General features: G+C 33.9%; 1 protein-coding gene and 1 long non-coding RNA gene across 2 annotated transcripts; one reads left to right on the top strand and one right to left on the bottom strand.

The window, feature by feature from the left end:
- Positions 1 to 7,220: 7,220 nt before the first annotated feature.
- Positions 7,221 to 9,903, bottom strand: LOC145813509 (uncharacterized). Its single transcript, XR_014356624.1, has 2 exons — positions 9,551 to 9,903; positions 7,221 to 7,366 (listed from the first exon to the last, which is right to left on the bottom strand). It is a non-coding gene; the product is annotated as an uncharacterized LOC145813509 (long non-coding RNA).
- Positions 9,904 to 9,934: 31 nt separating this feature from the next.
- LOC145813508 (uncharacterized) lies at positions 9,935 to 13,847 on the top strand. Its single transcript, XM_082908987.1, has 3 exons — positions 9,935 to 10,293; positions 12,497 to 12,882; positions 12,959 to 13,847. The coding sequence occupies exons 2-3, from the start codon at positions 12,499 to 12,501 to the stop codon at positions 13,511 to 13,513; spliced, it is 939 nt and encodes a 312-aa protein (XP_082765113.1). The 5' UTR covers positions 9,935 to 10,293; positions 12,497 to 12,498; the 3' UTR covers positions 13,514 to 13,847.
- Positions 13,848 to 18,041: the final 4,194 nt, after the last annotated feature.

Genomic DNA, 18,041 nt, shown 5'->3' with positions numbered 1-18,041 from the left:
CACACTTTTCATGATTTGAATTTTTTTCGGAAAAAAATCATCTTAGGGCAGTTTTTGTTCTTTTTCAGCTTCAGATTTTTTCGATTGAATTCTGTCTAGATTTTTATATCAATTTTTTCTCTTAACCTGTTCAGTTTCTGTTAAATTCGTCACGTCATCTTTTAGGAAATTTGATTCTGTACAACTTTCGTTTTTTGAGTTTTGATCAATTCGAATTACTTAAGTATGAAACGATGTAATTTTATATTTTTTTCAACAAGTTACTTATGATTAAATTATACTAACTTTATTTGTTTTGCAGGATGGTGGGTCTTACTAACTTTTTATGCAGGGTTGACCCACTATATTTTTTATTTCTATTTTGTCTATTTTATAATCAATTTATATTTTGTTGTGTACGGACAAGAAACTAAATGCCACCGTATCTCGAGAAACTACCCATTCGTCTCGGTACGGTTGGAACTACTTGTCTTGTTCCGTAACAAGAAATAATGTACTTTTTGTTTGTGTCTGGTGGACACGTGGGTGTCAATTCTTGTACTCATACCAGTATACCTGTATACTGACCCGTTTTGTCTCTTGACAACTCGGGTGCATTCTGTTTGAGCGCAACTGAGCTTCATTTGCAGGATTAGTAGAGGCTTTGGTGGTGACGTGGATTTACGATAGTGTTGGACCTGTCGTTTGGACTTCTTTTGTTTTCTTGAGCTTAGGATTGATATTAGACTATGTATTTATTATTCTCTTTATGACTTAGTATTAGAATAATTTGGCATGGTTTGTAACCATACTTTATTTAAGTTGTGTTGACTAGTTATTGTTACCTTGATATTGAGGTATTGGTTAGTTATGAATTTATGGTGGATGGTTTGGTTTGCGTTTAGTTTTTTTGTTTCACCCCTGAGATTTGGATGATGGAATATTGATTAGGGTTGGTTTTAATATAATATTTAATTGTCTGAATTTTGGGGTGTGACAGTTTGGTATCAGAGCCAAGTTTACCCTAGACTTGTGAGAGTTTAGGTGATCCTCGGATTGTGGAAACATGGGTTAGTTGGTTTAGGTTAGTGGTTGAATTTTTTCTAAGTATTTTTGAACGAATTCTTTTTGTATGTTTAACTTGAAGGTGATGGCTGGAAGGTATCTTTAAATTTTTTTTAAGAACCCATTAGAGTACTTTTTGATGCTGGTGCCTCTCATTTTTTTATATCTAGACAGTTTGTAGAAAGAGAACGTATTGTAACTACCTCATTGTCTAGACCTATTCGTATTGAGACCCCTTTAGGAGGGGCAGTTACTCTTTATGAGATGTGTAAAGATTTTGAGATTGACTTTGCGGGCAAAGTCTTGTATGCGGATCTAATTGTGTTGGGGTTTGAGGGGTTTGTAATTATCTTGGGTATGGATTGGCTGCGAAAACACTTTGTGACTCTAGATTGTGCTGGAAGGACTGTAAATATAGATATTCCCGGTATGTCACAGCTCACCCACACTTCTAGCAATGGAGAAGAGTTGGTGATGACGAGTTTTCTGTGCTTGGTAGAAATCCCTAAGCAGGATATTAGTGAGGTAGATGTGGTACGTGAGTTTAAGGATGTATTTCAAGAGATACCTGGACCTCCACCTCGACAGGTAGTAGAATTTCGAAGTGACTTAATGCCAGGAACTGCACCAATTTCTAAGGCGGCATACAGAACGGCGCCTAAAGAGCTTATGGAGATGAAGAAGTAGTTGGAAGAGATGCTTTAGAAAGGGTTCATTCGTTCAAGTAACTCCCTATGGGGAGCACCTGCGATCTTTGTCTCCAAGAAAGATGGCACTCTCCATATGTGCATAGATTACAAAGAGCTGAACAAGGTGACTATCAAGAACAAGTATCCACTACCTAGAATTGATGATTTGTTTGATCAGTTGAAGGGGGCATCCATTTTCTCTCAGTTTGATCTCATAACGGGTTACCATCAGATGGGTGTGTCAGAGGAAAGTATACCGCTTACTGCTTTTAGAACCCGATATGGGTTATACGAATTTCCTGTAATGCCTTTTGGTTTGACCAATGCTCCTGCCTACTTCGTGGACTTGATGAACAGAATTTTTCAACCATATCTAGATAAGTTTGTGATTATCTTCATAGATGATATCCTGGTGTATTCTAAGAATAAGGAAGAACACAGAGAACGCTTGAAAGTGGTATTGTAGACATTAAGGGAGCAACAATTATACGCGAAGTTCAGTAAGTGTCATTTTTGGAAGAAAGAAGTTCGATTTTTGGGGCATGTTGTGTCCAATCAGGGAATAGCGGTGGATCCTGAAAAAGTTGTTGCGGTCAAAGAATGGAAGCAGCCCACGAACCCTACAGAGGTGAGAAGTTTTTTAGGACTAGCTGGTTATTATAGAAGATTTATAGAGAAGTTTTCCACTATTGCAGAACCCATGACCAAGTGACCCACAAGAATGTGAAGTTCATATGGACAAATGATTGTGAGAAAGCTTTCCAGGAGTTAAAGCAGCGGTTGACTACAGCACCGGTGTTAACTATACCGGTACAAGGGGAAAAGTTAGTAGTGTTTACTGATGCGAGTGGAACTGGGTTGGGATGTGTATTGATGCAGCATCAGAAGGTTGTATCTTATGCTTCTCAACAGCTAAAACCTCATGAGAGACGATACCCTACTCATGACTTAGAGTTAGCAGCGGTTTTTTTTTGCGTTGAAAGTGTGGCGACACTACTTGTTTGGGGAGCACTTTGAATTGTACATAGATCACAAGAGCCTTAAATATCTCTTTTCTCAAAAAGAGTTGAACATGAGGTAACAAAGATGGGTTGAATTTATCAGTAGTTATGATTTCGAGATCCTTTACCACCCAGGGAAAGGAAATGTGGTCGCTGATGCACTTAGTTGACAACATGGGATTATGGCTTCTTTGATGATTCAAGAATGGAAGTCCTTGGAGTTAATTTCGATGCATGATGTTCAACCAATAGAGTGTGCGGAGAAGACATACATTGGTAGTTTGACTGTGCAACCGACGTTACTGGGTAAAGTTCGTCAGATGCAGAATTTAGATAGGTTTCTCATTAGCAAGCTCGATGACCTTGTAGTGGATTTGATCGATGATTGTCCTACTGATTGGTCTGTGGACTCAGATGGGGGATTGCGATTCAAGGGCAGGTTGTGTGTACCCAATATTGTTGAATTGAGGAAAGAGATTATGGATGATGCCCATAGGTCCCGATATACCATTCACCCTGGTGGGACTAAGATGTATTATGACCTGAAGAGAACGTTTTGGTGGGAAGGTATGAAGAAGGACGTAGGAGAGTATGTTTCCCGATGTTATGTGTGACAACAGGTTGAGGCAGAACACCAACGACCGTTTGGACTGTTGCAGCCTCTTGAGATCCCTACTTGGAAGTGGGAGTGCATCTCTATGGATTTCGTGGATGGATTGCCGCGGTCTAAGCGAGGCAATGAATCTATTTGGGTGATAGTGGATCGACACACAAAGTCTGCTCATTTTATTCCTATCAGTGTTCATCGAACTGTGGATAAACTAGCTAGGCTATATATTCGGGAAGTGGTGCGACTTCATGGCGCACCTGTTTCTATAGTTTCGAATCGTGATCCGTTGTTTGTAGCAGAGTTTTGGGAGAGTTTTCAACATGCTTTGGGTGCTAGGTTAGACTTGAGCACGGCTTATCATCCCTAGACAGATGGGCAAACTGAGCGGGTAAATCAGATCTTGGAGGATATGTTGAGAGCTTGTGTCCTCGATCTTGGTGGTAGTTGGGAAAAACACTTGCCATTGGTGGAGTTTGCTTATAATAATAGCTATCACTCTAGTATCGGGATGGTACCTTTTGAGGCTTTGTATAGGAGGCCATGTCGATCACCTGCTTGTTGGATGGAGGTAGGAGATGCGCTGTTGTTAGGGCCAGAGTTGGTGAGGGAGACTACGAAGAAGGTAAATATTATTCTGGAACGGATTAAGACTGCACAGAGTCGTCAGAAGAGTTACGCTGATAGAAAACGCAAGGGGGTTGAGTTGAATGTTGGAGATTTCGTGTTTTTGAAGGTCTTGCCGATAAAGGGTATTATGCGGTTCGGAAAGAAGGGAAAGTTAGCACCTAGATTTGTGAGACCATATGAGATCATTGAAAGGATTGGTAATGTGGCTTACAAATTAGCTCTACCACCTGCTTTAGCTATGATTCACAATGTGTTCCATGTATCTTTATTGCGGAAGTGTGTACAAGACCCTTCCCAAGTAGTATCACCAGAAGTGTTGGAGATTAGTGATGATCTAACATATGTGGTGCGACCGGTTACTATTCTAGATCGGGATGTAAAGCAGTTGCGGCGCAAGAAAGTGAACTTGGTGAAAGTGCAATGGCGCGAAGATGAGAACGATATTACCTGGGAGTTAGAAGAGAAAGTTCGGCATATGCATTCGGAACTTTTTGTTTAGTACTCTTTTCTATCAAATCTCGGGACGAGATTCTTTTGAGGTGTGTATATTGTAGCGACCCTAATTTTCTTTAGTCAGTATTTATTATTATTATGGTTATTATTATCTTATTTTATTTTTGACTTTATTAATTGTGTGGTAACATGAGAGTTAATGTGATATTTAATGGATTTAATGTTGTAATTATTAATTGGGTGGTTACATGAGATTTAATGTGATATTTAATGCATTTAATGGTGTAATTATTAATTGGGTGGTTACATAAGGTTTAATGTGATATTTAAGGCATTTAAGGTTGTAATTATTAAATTTGTTGTATATTATAGTTTATTAAGCTATTATATATTGAGATTTAGGTTTATAGTATAAGATTATTAGGTTATACTAGCTCTTAGGTTATTATATATATAATAACATAGAAGTATTCAACTAGGTTTAGGAGATCATAAGGATAAGAGAGAAACCAAGTTGTGAGAGAGAGAGAGAGAGAGAGAGAGAGAGAGAGAGAGAAATCAAAGAAGACAAAGAAAGGGGCGGCAGCAAGGAAAAAAGAGGAGAGGGAAGAAAAGGAAAGATTAGAGTTTTGTTTTGGTGACTCTAGTAGTTTCTAAATATTCTTTGATCTTCAATAAAGTATTGTGAGTACAAAACCCACTTCCCTTGATTTATGTTTAATTCTTAGTTTTTTCCTATTTGTTTGATATTAGTTCGATTTTGTGTTTACATAAAAATGAGAGATTAATTTTAATTATTTTGATTAGTTGTTATGTCAGATTTAGGATTTTTATATGGATTTATTTTATGGTTGTAATCACTTTCATGGTTATATGAAACTAAAATTAATATGGTTATATGACATGAAAATTAATTAAGAACCCATAGATAAATTCATTATACTCCACCATGACTCCATGGATTGTTGTTGTATTTGAGTGTTGTGAGAAAGAGTGTATAACAAAAAGTGAGGATTATGAGATTTATTTGAATGCCTTAGGCTCGGCATTGTTATGTTTATTCTCATGTGTGAGATGTTGTGTATATATATATATTGTTGCCTCGTTCTCATGAGTAGACGAGTGCTTTGATTTGCGCGCGTACGTATATGCTAACCATCCGGGGAGTGTGAGTCAAACTCGGGACGATATCCCTGTGCAAGTTTGGCTTCGGAGCGGTGTTAGGTATATGGGAGGCACATGGGATATATGTGTAGGCCGGAAGGGGAGGGCCGAAGTGGTGGAGTTAAGGTACAAAAATTTAATTATGAGTTTATTGATTTGTACATCTTGAAAAATAGTAATCGACCTCAATAAATTATGAGATTTGAGGAGAGGCATGTATATGTGATTTTGGACAACTTTTGTGTTGTAGCTTTTTATTAAAAAGATCGATTAGAACTTATAATCGGATGACATTGGTTATTGTCGGTTTGATTCCTTTTGGTAATGTAGATGTTATAGGCTGTTTTAACCCACGAAACGAGCTCATTTTTATTGGTTTTGCATAAACTGAAGTAAAATATTATTCTGCACACTTTTCATGATTTGAATTTTTTTCGGAAAAAAAATCATCTTAGGGTAGTTTTTGTTCTTTTTCAGCCTTAGATTTTTTCGATTGAATTCTGTCTAGATTTTTATATCAATTTTTTCTCTTAACCTGTTCAGTTTCTGTTAAATTCGTCACGTCATCTTTTAGGAAATTTGATTCTGTACAACTTTCGTTTTTTGAGTTTTGATCAATTCGAATTACTTAAGTATGAAACGATGTAATTTTATATTTTTTTCAACAAGTTACTTATGATTAAATTATACTAACTTTATTTGTTTTGCAGGATGGTGGGTCTTACTAACTTTTTATGCAGGGCTGACCCACTATATTTTTTATTTCTATTTTGTCTATTTTATAATCAATTTATATTTTGTTGTGTACGGACAAGAAACTAAATGCCACCGTATCTCGAGAAACTACCCATTCGTCTCGGTACGGTTGGAACTACTTGTCTTGTTCCGTAACAAGAAATAATGTACTTTTTGTTTGTGTCTGGTGGACACGTGGGTGTCAATTCTTGTACTCATACCAGTATACCTGTATACTGACCCGTTTTGTCTCTTGACAACTCGGGTGCGTTCTGTTTGAGCGCAGCTGAGCTTCATTTGCAGGATTAGTAGAGCCTTTGGTGGTGACGTGGATTTACGATAGTGTTGGACCTGTCGTTTGGACTTCTTTTGTTTTCTTGAGCTTAGGATTGATATTAGACTATGTATTTATTATTCTCTTTATGACTTAGTATTGGAATAATTTGGCATGGTTTGTAACCGTACTTTATTTAAGTTGTGTTGACTAGTTATTGTTACCTTGATATTGAGGTATTGGTTAGTTATGAATTTATGGTGGATGGTTTGGTTTGCATTTAGTTTTTTTGTTTCACCCTTGAGATTTGGATGATGGAATATTGATTAGGGTTAGTTTTAATATAATATTTAATTGTCCGAATTTTGGAGCGTGACATTTACCTTGACATAATTTTCCGAAACTTGGTCACTGTCGACCAAAATCATCTTCTCAGAGTCATCCCATCCAAAGCCACTCAAGCGAAGCATGTCAGTAAGCAAATTGTATTGTCTTCTCCAAAATTTGATCTTTGACTCGATATGAGGGGATGCACGAAGATCAGTTCCAGGAAAAGCCAATATGATAAGCTTCTCCAATTCAGAGTAAAATCCACACATGAACTGACCATTGTCAGCCTTCCATTTTTCACTGAACAGATCCCTCATGGCTCGCATCAACACATCACACTCTTTCGGAGTCCACACTCTACGACCTCTTGATGAGGAAGCTGTTGCCTTTCCCTTACCCTTTTTTCGACATCCACTAGTAACAGTTGTGTCATCCATACCTAACATGCAACCATTTTTAACAGAACAATAATTTTATTAAGACAACCAGACAAACACTCCTATTAAGTTATGTCTTCAACAAATAACTGAAACATAAAATAAGTTACATGTCTACATCATCCTATTAAGTTACAAGTCTCCAATTCACTACACAACATAAGTATTAAAAAACATTACATCCAATGAAAATAGTACTTAATTTTACATCCTATTAGCTAACCACTCATTATACATTTGGTTGGCTAGAGTGTCCCTCCAATTATTCCATTGGTCAGATCCCTCAATTGTGTCAATGTACTCGTTCCCTGTTTCTTGATTATTTGGCAATGTGTCATCTAAGTCTACCTCCAATGGATCCATAGGCATCTCACGTTTGATGAGATTGTGTAGAAGACAACAAGCTGTGATAATTCGACATTGGGTCTTGATTGGAAAATAGGAATATGTTCTCAATATTGCCCATCTAAGCTTTAGAAGACCAAAACATCTCTCTATTATGTTACGAGCCGTGGAGTGCTTCATATTGAAGAACTCCTCTGGATTAGTTGGGGCACCCCCTTCCCTCCAAGTGGACAAGTGGTAACGTTGTCCTTTATAAGGTGCTAAAAAGCCCTCCCCATTAGTATAGCCTGCATCAACTAGATAGTAGGAACTTGTAATAATGTAGGATTATATAATTATATAATCACCTAATTTAAGTACAAGTCCAAAGGTTATACATAGTAAAGATATTGTGAAATGCAGCTGTACCCGTTGGCACTCTCAACCTATTTGGTCTACTTATGGCATCTCTAAGTACTCTAGAATCTGAAGCGGAACCTTCCCATCCAGGTAAGACATATATGAACTGCATGTCATGGGAGCAAACACCCAAGACATTAGTCGCAATTTCACCCTTATTTTCTACTTATTTTCCTCGTAGCCTCAAATCATTCCAGCGCAGCATGCAAAACGACTATATAAACTCCACAAGTATAATTCATGGATGATACAATATGTTGCAGGGCAACATAGGCCTCAATGAGGTCCCTCCTACCATCAAATCCTTTATTACTTGCCATCTATGAAAAGAAATAGTGCATAAGTAAATTAAATAACTAAAGCAATCAAATAGATAACTAAATCAATGCTAACTATTATTCACAACAGCCCCTTGTAAACAATCAGATTATGTAAAATAAAATCTGATTCAATCAAAAATCAGTGGGTAAACTAACTTATTATGTAAACTAACTTTCCCAATATATAAAATCAGATTATTTATTATGTAAACTAACTTTCCCAACTCACTGGATATAAAATCTGATTATGTAAACTAACTTTATTTATTTTTATAATCTGGATATAAACTATTTATTTTTATAATCTGGATATAAACTAATTATGTAAACTAAATCTGATTATGTAAACTAACTTTATTTATTGATTATATAAAATCTGGATATAAAATCAGATTATCTTTAAACTATCTTTTCCAATATATAAAAATCTAATTATGTAAAAAAATCAAACTCTTCATAGATTATTTATTTATTTTTATTTTTTTTAATGTCAAGAGTTTGATTCAATCAAATTCCTAGACTTTACATACAAAACAAATAAATTTTTATTGCTTGAATCAAAGCCCCCCCCCAAAAAAAAAAATTAAATAAAACAGAGATATAAATCTGGTTCCAATAAAACAATGAAACAGAGACAAGTTTTTACTAATTGAATCGAATTTGATTACAAAGCAAACAAAGCCCTCTTCTGTTATCTCAGTGGGTTTACAAAACAAACAAAGCCCTCGAATTTGATTACAAAACAAACAAAGCCCTCTTTAGATTGAACAAAAAGTTCCAAAAAATAGTGGGTTTATTCCAAAAAGAGCCAAAAAGTTTCAAAAGTTCCAAATCAGTGGGTTTACAAATCAGTTTAAAAACTTTTTGTTATCTCAGTGGGTTTAGAAATCAAAGTTCCAAAAAATAAATTTAGAAATCAGTGGGTTTAGAAATCAAAGTTTCAAAAATCAATTTAGAGTGAAACTTTCACAAGTTTTTGGCCCTCTTCTTTACGATTTTTGTTCCAAAAAACAGTGGGTTTATTCCAATCGATTTTTGTTAAAAATTGTACAAACAAAACCTAAAACCAGAAAATCCAAAAAAAAGAAAGAAAGCAAGGTAGAGGGAAAAGATGATAATCACCGGAATGAAGTCTTGCCAACGGAAATCAGTCACAAAATTTAGCAGATCTACACGATGTAAACCAGAGCCTTTTTCTCTTCTGCTGGATGTATATGAGCTGCATATATTTTCTGAGCCCTAGTCTGTGTATATAAGATAGACGAGGGTATATTGGACTTTTTAACTCATATCCCAGACGAGGGGATACGATATAACAAGGGGGGCTGGGATTGTATATCCTCCAAATTTGGGGGATACACAATCCGAAGGTATATTATATCCCCTTCAAACAAAATTTGCAAACATGGGATATGTGGGTCCCATTGGATATAATATCTAATCCCAATCTTCATATCCTGCAAACAAACAGGGCCATAAGGTTTGATTGATAGTTTAAATATCTCTTTTAGGCCCTGTTTGTTTGCAGGATATGAAGATTGGGATTGGATATTATATCCAATGGGACCCACATATCCCATGTTTGCAAATTTTGTTTGAAGGGGATATAATATACCTTCGGATTGTATATCCCCCAAATTTGGAGGATATACAATCCAAGTCCCCCCTCTGTTATATCATATCCCCTCGTCTGGGATATGAGTTAAAAAGTCCAATATACCCTCGTCTATCTTATATACACAGACTAGGGCTTAGAAAATATATGCAGCTCATATACATCCAGCAGAAGAGAAAAAGGCTCTGGTGTACATCGTGTAGATCTGCTAAATTTTGTGACTGATTTCCGTTGGCAAGACTTCATTCCGGTGATTATCATCTTTTCCCTCTACCTTGCTTTCTTTTTTTTTTTTGATTTTCTGGTTTTAGGTTTTGTTTGTACGATTTTTAACAAAAATCGATTGGAATAAACCCACTGTTTTTTGGAACAAAAATCGTAAAGAAGAGGGCCAGAAACTTGTGAAAGTTTCACTCTAAATTGATTTTTGGAACTTTGATTTCTAAACCCACTGATTTCTAAATTTATTTTTGGAACTTTGATTTCTAAACCCACTGAGATAACAAAAAGTTTTTAAACTGATTTGTAAACCCACTGATTTGGAACTTTTGAAACTTTTTGGCTCTTTTTGGAATAAACCCACTGTTTTTTGGAACTTTTTGTTCAATCTAAAGAGGGCTTTGTTTGTTTTGTAATCAAATTCGAGGGCTTTGTTTGTTTTGTAAACCCACTGAGATAACAGAAGAGGGCTTTGTTTGTTTTGTAATCAAATTCGATTCAATTAGTAAAAACTTGTCTCTATTTCATTGTTTTATTGGAACCAGATTTATATCTCTGTTTTATTTATTTATTTTTTTTTTTTTTGGGGCTTTGATTCAAGCAATAAAAATTTATTTGTTTTGTATGTAAAGTCTAGGAATTTGATTGAATCAAACTCTTGACATTAAAAAAAATAAAAATAAATAAATAATCTATGAAGAGTTTGATTTTTTTACATAATTAGATTTTTATATATTGGAAAAGATAGTTTAAAGATAATCTGATTTTATATCCAGATTTTATATAATCAATAAATAAAGTTAGTTTACATAATCAGATTTAGTTTACATAATTAGTTTATATCCAGATTATAAAAATAAATAGTTTATATCCAGATTATAAAAATAAATAAAGTTAGTTTACATAATCAGATTATATATCCAGTGAGTTGGGAAAGTTAGTTTACATAATAAGTTTACATAATAAATAATCTGATTTTATATATTGGGAAAGTTAGTTTACATAATAAGTTAGTTTACCCACTGATTTTTGATTGAATCAGATTTTATTTTACATAATTTGATTGTTTACAAGGGGCTATTGTGAATAATAGTTAGCATTGATTTAGTTATCTATTTGATTGCTTTAGTTATTTAATTTACTTATGCACTATTTCTTTTCATAGATGGCAAGTAATAAAGGATTTGATGGTAGAAGGGACCTCATTGAGGCCTATGTTGCCCTGCAACATATTGTATCATCCATGAATTATACTTGTGGAGTTTATATAGTCGTTTTGCATGCTGCGCTGGAATGATTTGAGGCTACGAGGAAAATAAGTAGAAAATAAGGGTGAAATTGCGACTAATGTCTTGGGTGTTTGCTCCCATGACATGTAGTTCATATATGTCTTACCTGGATGGGAAGGTTCCGCTTCAGATTCTAGAGTACTTAGAGATGCCATAAGTAGACCAAATGGGTTGAGAGTGCCAACGGGTACAGCTGCATTTCACAATATCTTTACTATGTATAACCTTTGGACTTGTACTTAAATTAGGTGATTATATAATTATATAATCCTACATTATTACAAGTTCCTACTATCTAGTTGATGCAGGCTATACTAATGGGGAGGGCTTTTTAGCACCTTATAAAGGACAACGTTACCACTTGTCCACTTGGAGGGAAGGGGGTGCCCCAACTAATCCAGAGGAGTTCTTCAATATGAAGCACTCCACGGCTCGTAACATAATAGAGAGATGTTTTGGTCTTCTAAAGCTTAGATGGGCAATATTGAGAACATATTCCTATTTTCCAATCAAGACCCAATGTCGAATTATCACAGCTTGTTGTCTTCTACACAATCTCATCAAACGTGAGATGCCTATGGATCCATTGGAGGTAGACTTAGATGACACATTGCCAAATAATCAAGAAACAGGGGACGAGTACATTGACACAATTGAGGGATCTGACCAATGGAGTAATTGGAGGGACACTCTAGCTAACCAAATGTATAATGAGTGGTTAGCTAATAGGATGTAAAATTAAGTACTATTTTCATTGGATGTAATGTTTTTTAATACTTATGTTGTGTAGTGAGTTGGAGACTTGTAACTTAATAGGATGATGTAGACATGTAACTTATTTTATGTTTCAGTTATTTGTTGAAGACATAACTTAATAGGAGTGTTTGTTTGGTTGTCTTAATAAAATTATTGTTCTGTTAAAAATGGTTGCATGTTATGTGTTAGGTATGGATGACACAACTGTTACTAGTGGATGTCGAAAAAAGGGTAAGGGAAAGGCAACTGCTTCCTCATCAAGAGGTCATAGAGTGTGGACTTCGAAAGAGTGTGATATGTTGATCCGAGCCATGAGGGATCTGTTCAGTGAAAAATGGAAGGCTGACAATGGTCAGTTCAGGTGTGGATTTTACTCTGAATTGGAGAAGCTTTTCATATTGGCTTTTCTTGGAACTGATCTTCGTGCATCCCCTCATATCGAGTCAAAGATCAAATTTTGGAGAAGACAATACAATTTGCTTACTGACATGCTTCGCTTGAGTGGCTTTGGGTGGGATGACTCTGAGAAGATGATTTTGGTCGACAGTGACCAAGTTTGGGAAAACTATGTCAAGGTAAAAAACTTACCTTAACCATTTTGCATTATTTATTAACTAGAAATATAAATTTTGAAAAAATGTTGTTTTGTAGAGGGAGCCAGATGCCAAGGGCATGAGAAATTTACCTTTTATTTACTACGAGGACTGGGTAATTCTCTTTGGCAAGGATAGAGCCACTGGAGTCTTGGCTGAAGGACCTGCTGACATGGTTGATGCCTTAGAAAAAGAGGACCAAACTACTGAGGAGTGTTACACTCTAATTGTTGATTTGCCTGATTGTTCCTTATCAGCATCTGGGACTCCATGCAACCAAGGTGGCCCACGCACAACTTCTAAGAAAAGAGCTAGGGAAGCTGAAGGTATTGCAAAGGGTCTTGTTGATATGGCTGTTGAGTTTGGTTCCTTCTTCAAGAAAACCAACACTACCATGAAAGAAATTGCTCATAGGATTGGGTATGCCCAAGACTTGTCTCAAGCTAAGAAGCTGGTTAATGGGGAACTAGCCAAGTTGCGACTGAACACGAATGACAGGTTGAGAGCAGCTACCTTTATTGTGAAGGATGCTGAAAGGGTTGATTTGTTCTTTAGCTTGCCTGAAGAAGAAAAAATGGAATGGGTATGTTTGTTGTTGGCTGGGTGTGTTTAAGTGTGTTTGCTGTAGGCTAATGACATATATCTATTTATATATTATAATATTAGTATTGCTATTCCTCCTCAGGCACATGTGTAGTGCCTATTTTGTATAGTAATTAGGAGGATTAGAAATATTTTCACAGACTAACTGGTTTATATCCCCTAGAAATGGCTTTTGTACCTAGTTTCAATCTAATTGTTGGGGTTATAAGTAAGCTGAAGTATGGTTAATATTGGTATTGCTTAATTTTGTTGGAATGATGCTTAATATATTAAGTTGAAGGTTATCTATTGTAAAAAAATGTTATCATTTACTTAGAATGAATGAAGGTTATTTTTAATTATAATGGCTTGGATTATTTTATAAGAATAATGATGTGTGATGAATGAATGAATAAAGATGTTATTTTTTTTCATTCAATGATTATTTTGTAAGATAAAATTTTTTAGAATGAATATTAGTTTTTTTTTTGGGGGTAAAATTATTGAATTTAATATAATATAACTTTTTTTATCAGTGGACATTAGTTTAATATAATTTTTTTTTTGTTTTGAAAAATTATTGAATTTAATACGAATATTTAATTTGTTCAAATAAAAAATAATATGAATTTTTAATTTGTTGATTTACATTTGTTTTTCCTAATTTGAACAATTTGGTTTTGATGGACATAAGGGCAATATGGGTATTTAAAATATATTATGAGGGTAATTTTGGAAATTACTTGTTTATATCCCACGATATATTTTATAAAACAAACATGGATAACATATATCCGGTCATATATACCAAGTCAACAAACATGATTTGGGGGATATACTATCAAATACATATATCTTATTCATTATATATCCTGACTATATCCCACATCATATTATATCCTCTATTTTATATCCGGTGAAACAAAGAAGGCCTTAGTCCTTTATTTTGTATCTCATCATTTTTTGGAATTCAATGTTTGGTTTCAAAAAATTGAGTCTAGTTTTTAAAAAATTCATTTCTTTTTTGTATTTTTTTGTGTTTAGTGATTTTTTTAATACTTTACAATTTTTTTTTTTAATTTTTTAGATACACCTAATCTAAATACACTTAAAAAGTATAATATTTGTGAAAAAAAACTTAAAAGAATTCACCAAATACAAAAAAAAAAAAATTAAAAATTCAATACATTTTCGTATTTTGTTATATTCAATGATTTTTTTAAAGATTTTTGTACAATTTTTTAAAGTATATTAAGATTGAGGGATTGTTTGAGATGATTTAAATAAGTATACTTATTTGATAAATGTACTTATTTGGGTCACATCATCTCTTTACTTTTCTGTACATCTTTTCATAAAAAATATATATACTAAAAAAGCAAACCCCAAACAAACCCTAACTGGGTCTAAATTTTTTTTTAAAAAAAATTGATTAAAATATTTTAATAAATCATTAAAAATACAAAAATATGAATTCAAAATTCAAAAAATTATTTTTAAAAACTCAAAAGCAAACAGGGGTCTCCTATAGGGGTGGGCAACGGTTTATCCAAACCGTTCAAACCGCCCAACCCGCATATAAATAGACGGTTTCGTAAACATAATGCGGACGGATGCAGTTTGAAATATGACAAATTTGCGGGTTGCAGGCGAGTCGCGGGTTAAACTCGCAACCTGCAAAAACCGCCCGCACTTTAATTATTATTATTATTATTATTATTATTATTATTATTTTTTATATACCAACTTTGTAACTTTAAAAGGAGCACCATTATGTTCTCTATGACACTAGGATCCTTATTTTTAAGTATTTCTCAACTTTCTTAATGCCGTAGAATTATTAAGTTTTAAACTTGGTTTCTTATATGATTTTCATTGGTGACTCATCCACTTTTTCCTAATAAAATTTTTCTTCTGGTGGTCGATGGAGCTTCTAGTTTGATTATTGATTACTGAACTAGCAATTCTAATTGAGTACAACCTTTAATGCATTGATATACATTTTTTTCATGCAAAAATGCTAGTGTAGGGTCTCTTTGTTTTGGACACTTTCATTTAATGCATTGATATTCAATTTTTATTTGTAAACTCATCAGAAAATTGTTGTCAAATGATCACAAATATATAAAATGAATCTGATGCCTAAATTCGTTGGGAAAAAAAAAAAACTCAAAAATTAATTTTTAAAGAAAAAAGTGTAAACCGCAGACCGCCCGCAATCGCCCGCACATCTGCAAACCCTATTCGCACAAACCATAAACCGCACTACGGGCAGTTGTGGGTTGACTTTTTTTCCAAACCGCATAGATGCGGGCGGGTCAAAACCGAATTGCAAACCACACAAAACCGATCCGCGAGCACCCCTAGTCTCCTACATGGAGAATACTATGTCCGGATGGTACTTACCCAAAAAATGAGGATGGACTATTAGTCCAACCTCAATTTTCTTAGCCAAGCATCAAATGATGCATTTTGTTAGATTATTAATCCAATAACATGGTCTAAGTCTGTTGAAACAAACATTTCAATACTCAACATATATCATGTTTGCTTGTGAAAAATGATATATGAGATTATTAATTTTGTAGGAATACATTTGTCTAAATTTTTAAATTTTAACTTATTAATGTGTATTTAATGTTATATTAATGTGTATTGAGTTTAATAATTTTCTAATTTTAACCTAATAATTAAATTAGATGTGCTTAATATTTTTTTTTATTTTTAGGTTATTATTTAAAATTAATAAATTTGAATACTCCTTAGATAAAATAAACATGGGTAAATTACAGTTACACTCCCTAAAGTTTGAGTTTAATACATATCACCCCCTGATATTTGAGAAATTACACTAACCCTTGTATTATTGTAATTATTTAGATGGAACGAAAATATTGAACTCATGCCCTATCTCTTTTCTTACTTTGCTTTACTTCTTCTATTTTTTTCCCTTTCCTTTCCTTTACTTTGTTTTTCAATATAATTTTCTCTATTTTTCTATTAGGAGTTGTTATATTTTATATAAGTAAGGAGGTTTGTGAAGTGAGACTACTAACTAAAGGGGTGAGAATGTAATTTTCAAAACGTTAAATAATAAAATGTAATTGGACCAAATTTGAGATGATGTCAATGTAATTTACCCAATAAACATTATTAATTAGTTCTTATCAAGTGTCCCTAAACGCTTGTTACAAATTATCCAAATTTATTTTATTTAAAACTATCCAATTCCGTTATGACAAACATATTCATTATGTAATACTTTTTTTTTTTTTGTTTTTTTTAGACAATCATTATGTAATACTTAAAACACAATATTAATAGCAACCTAATAAAAATACCTCAAGTGTAATTCAAAGAAAAATAGTATATGATTATTTATTTATTTAAATAAATAACATATTCTTTTCAAGGAATGAAGTCAAATGCAGGAGTGACAAATTTGGACAACACTGTCGTCACATTAACAGGAGAAGTGGTGCTTTGGGACATTGGCCTTTACCAAAAGGTTTATTTTCAACTAGCTTTCAGTGGCATTATTTGGTCACACTCACCTAGATTGATTTGGTGGAGCCCTACGCATGACCTGAACAGTTTTTTTTTATCATTGTCCTTTTTGCACTTTTGTTGAAATTGTTGTTTGCCTTTATGAAATTGGAAATGACACTTTACATTATAATTTTGTAAAATTTGCATTTTGATACTTGTAAAATAAAAGGCGGCACTTTGCACCCTTAGTAAACAACACTTTTTTGATGAGCAAATTACCAATTTAATAATAATGTAGGCATGATAATTTTGGAGTCTAACTTGGTAATTAATGAAGGAAAAATATCAATGAAAGTGGTGGTAAAAATGATAGAAAGTAGAGCTAAGATGGTTATTTAGGGTTCGTTTGGGAACCCTCATTTTCAGCAAAAAAGTCAAAAAGTTACTAAATTAGTCAAAAAATCAACAATTCATACCAAAAAGTCAAAGATTCTCTTTTCTCTCTACTTTTTGCACATTTTTTCGTAAAAATCTAAAAGTCATCCCAAACATACTAGTTTTTTTTAGCTCATATTTTAGCCAAAAAGTTACTAAATTAGCATGTTCCCAAACGAGACCTTAGTTTGGATAGCTTCTAATGAAATTGATATGTTTGGGAGAAAGAGAGAAAGAAAGATGATAAGGGGATCTTTTATGTTTGGAGTCCATCTTTATTTATTTTTTATTTTTTTATTACAACTTGCCTTATAAAATTTTAATTTTATTCTTATTTATAAGCCTTAACCATACTTCGGTCATCTTCACTACATTCTCTTTGCTTTCATCTATTCATTTTTAGCATTTTTTAGTCTCTCTCAGCCCTCGCCAACCTCTCTTCATTACTTCATGCCCTTCTTCACCATTCATGTCCTTTTTCGCCACCTCATTCAATCCCTCTTTGCCACCATGCAACTTCCCTACTCTCGTGATTGTTATTCCTCTATAACTCCATCAATCTTCAATATTTTTTCTTATTCTTCCATCGCACCCATCTAATGCAATCTCATTCATTATCTTTCTACTTTTATAGT

Source organism: Camellia sinensis, chromosome 15 (genome assembly GCF_055761805.1).
Source record: "Camellia sinensis isolate YWXY chromosome 15, ASM5576180v1, whole genome shotgun sequence".
Classification (NCBI taxonomy): domain Eukaryota; kingdom Viridiplantae; phylum Streptophyta; class Magnoliopsida; order Ericales; family Theaceae; genus Camellia; species Camellia sinensis.
Note: the sequence above shows the minus strand (reverse complement) of the source record. Positions and strands in the feature narration are given on the sequence as shown.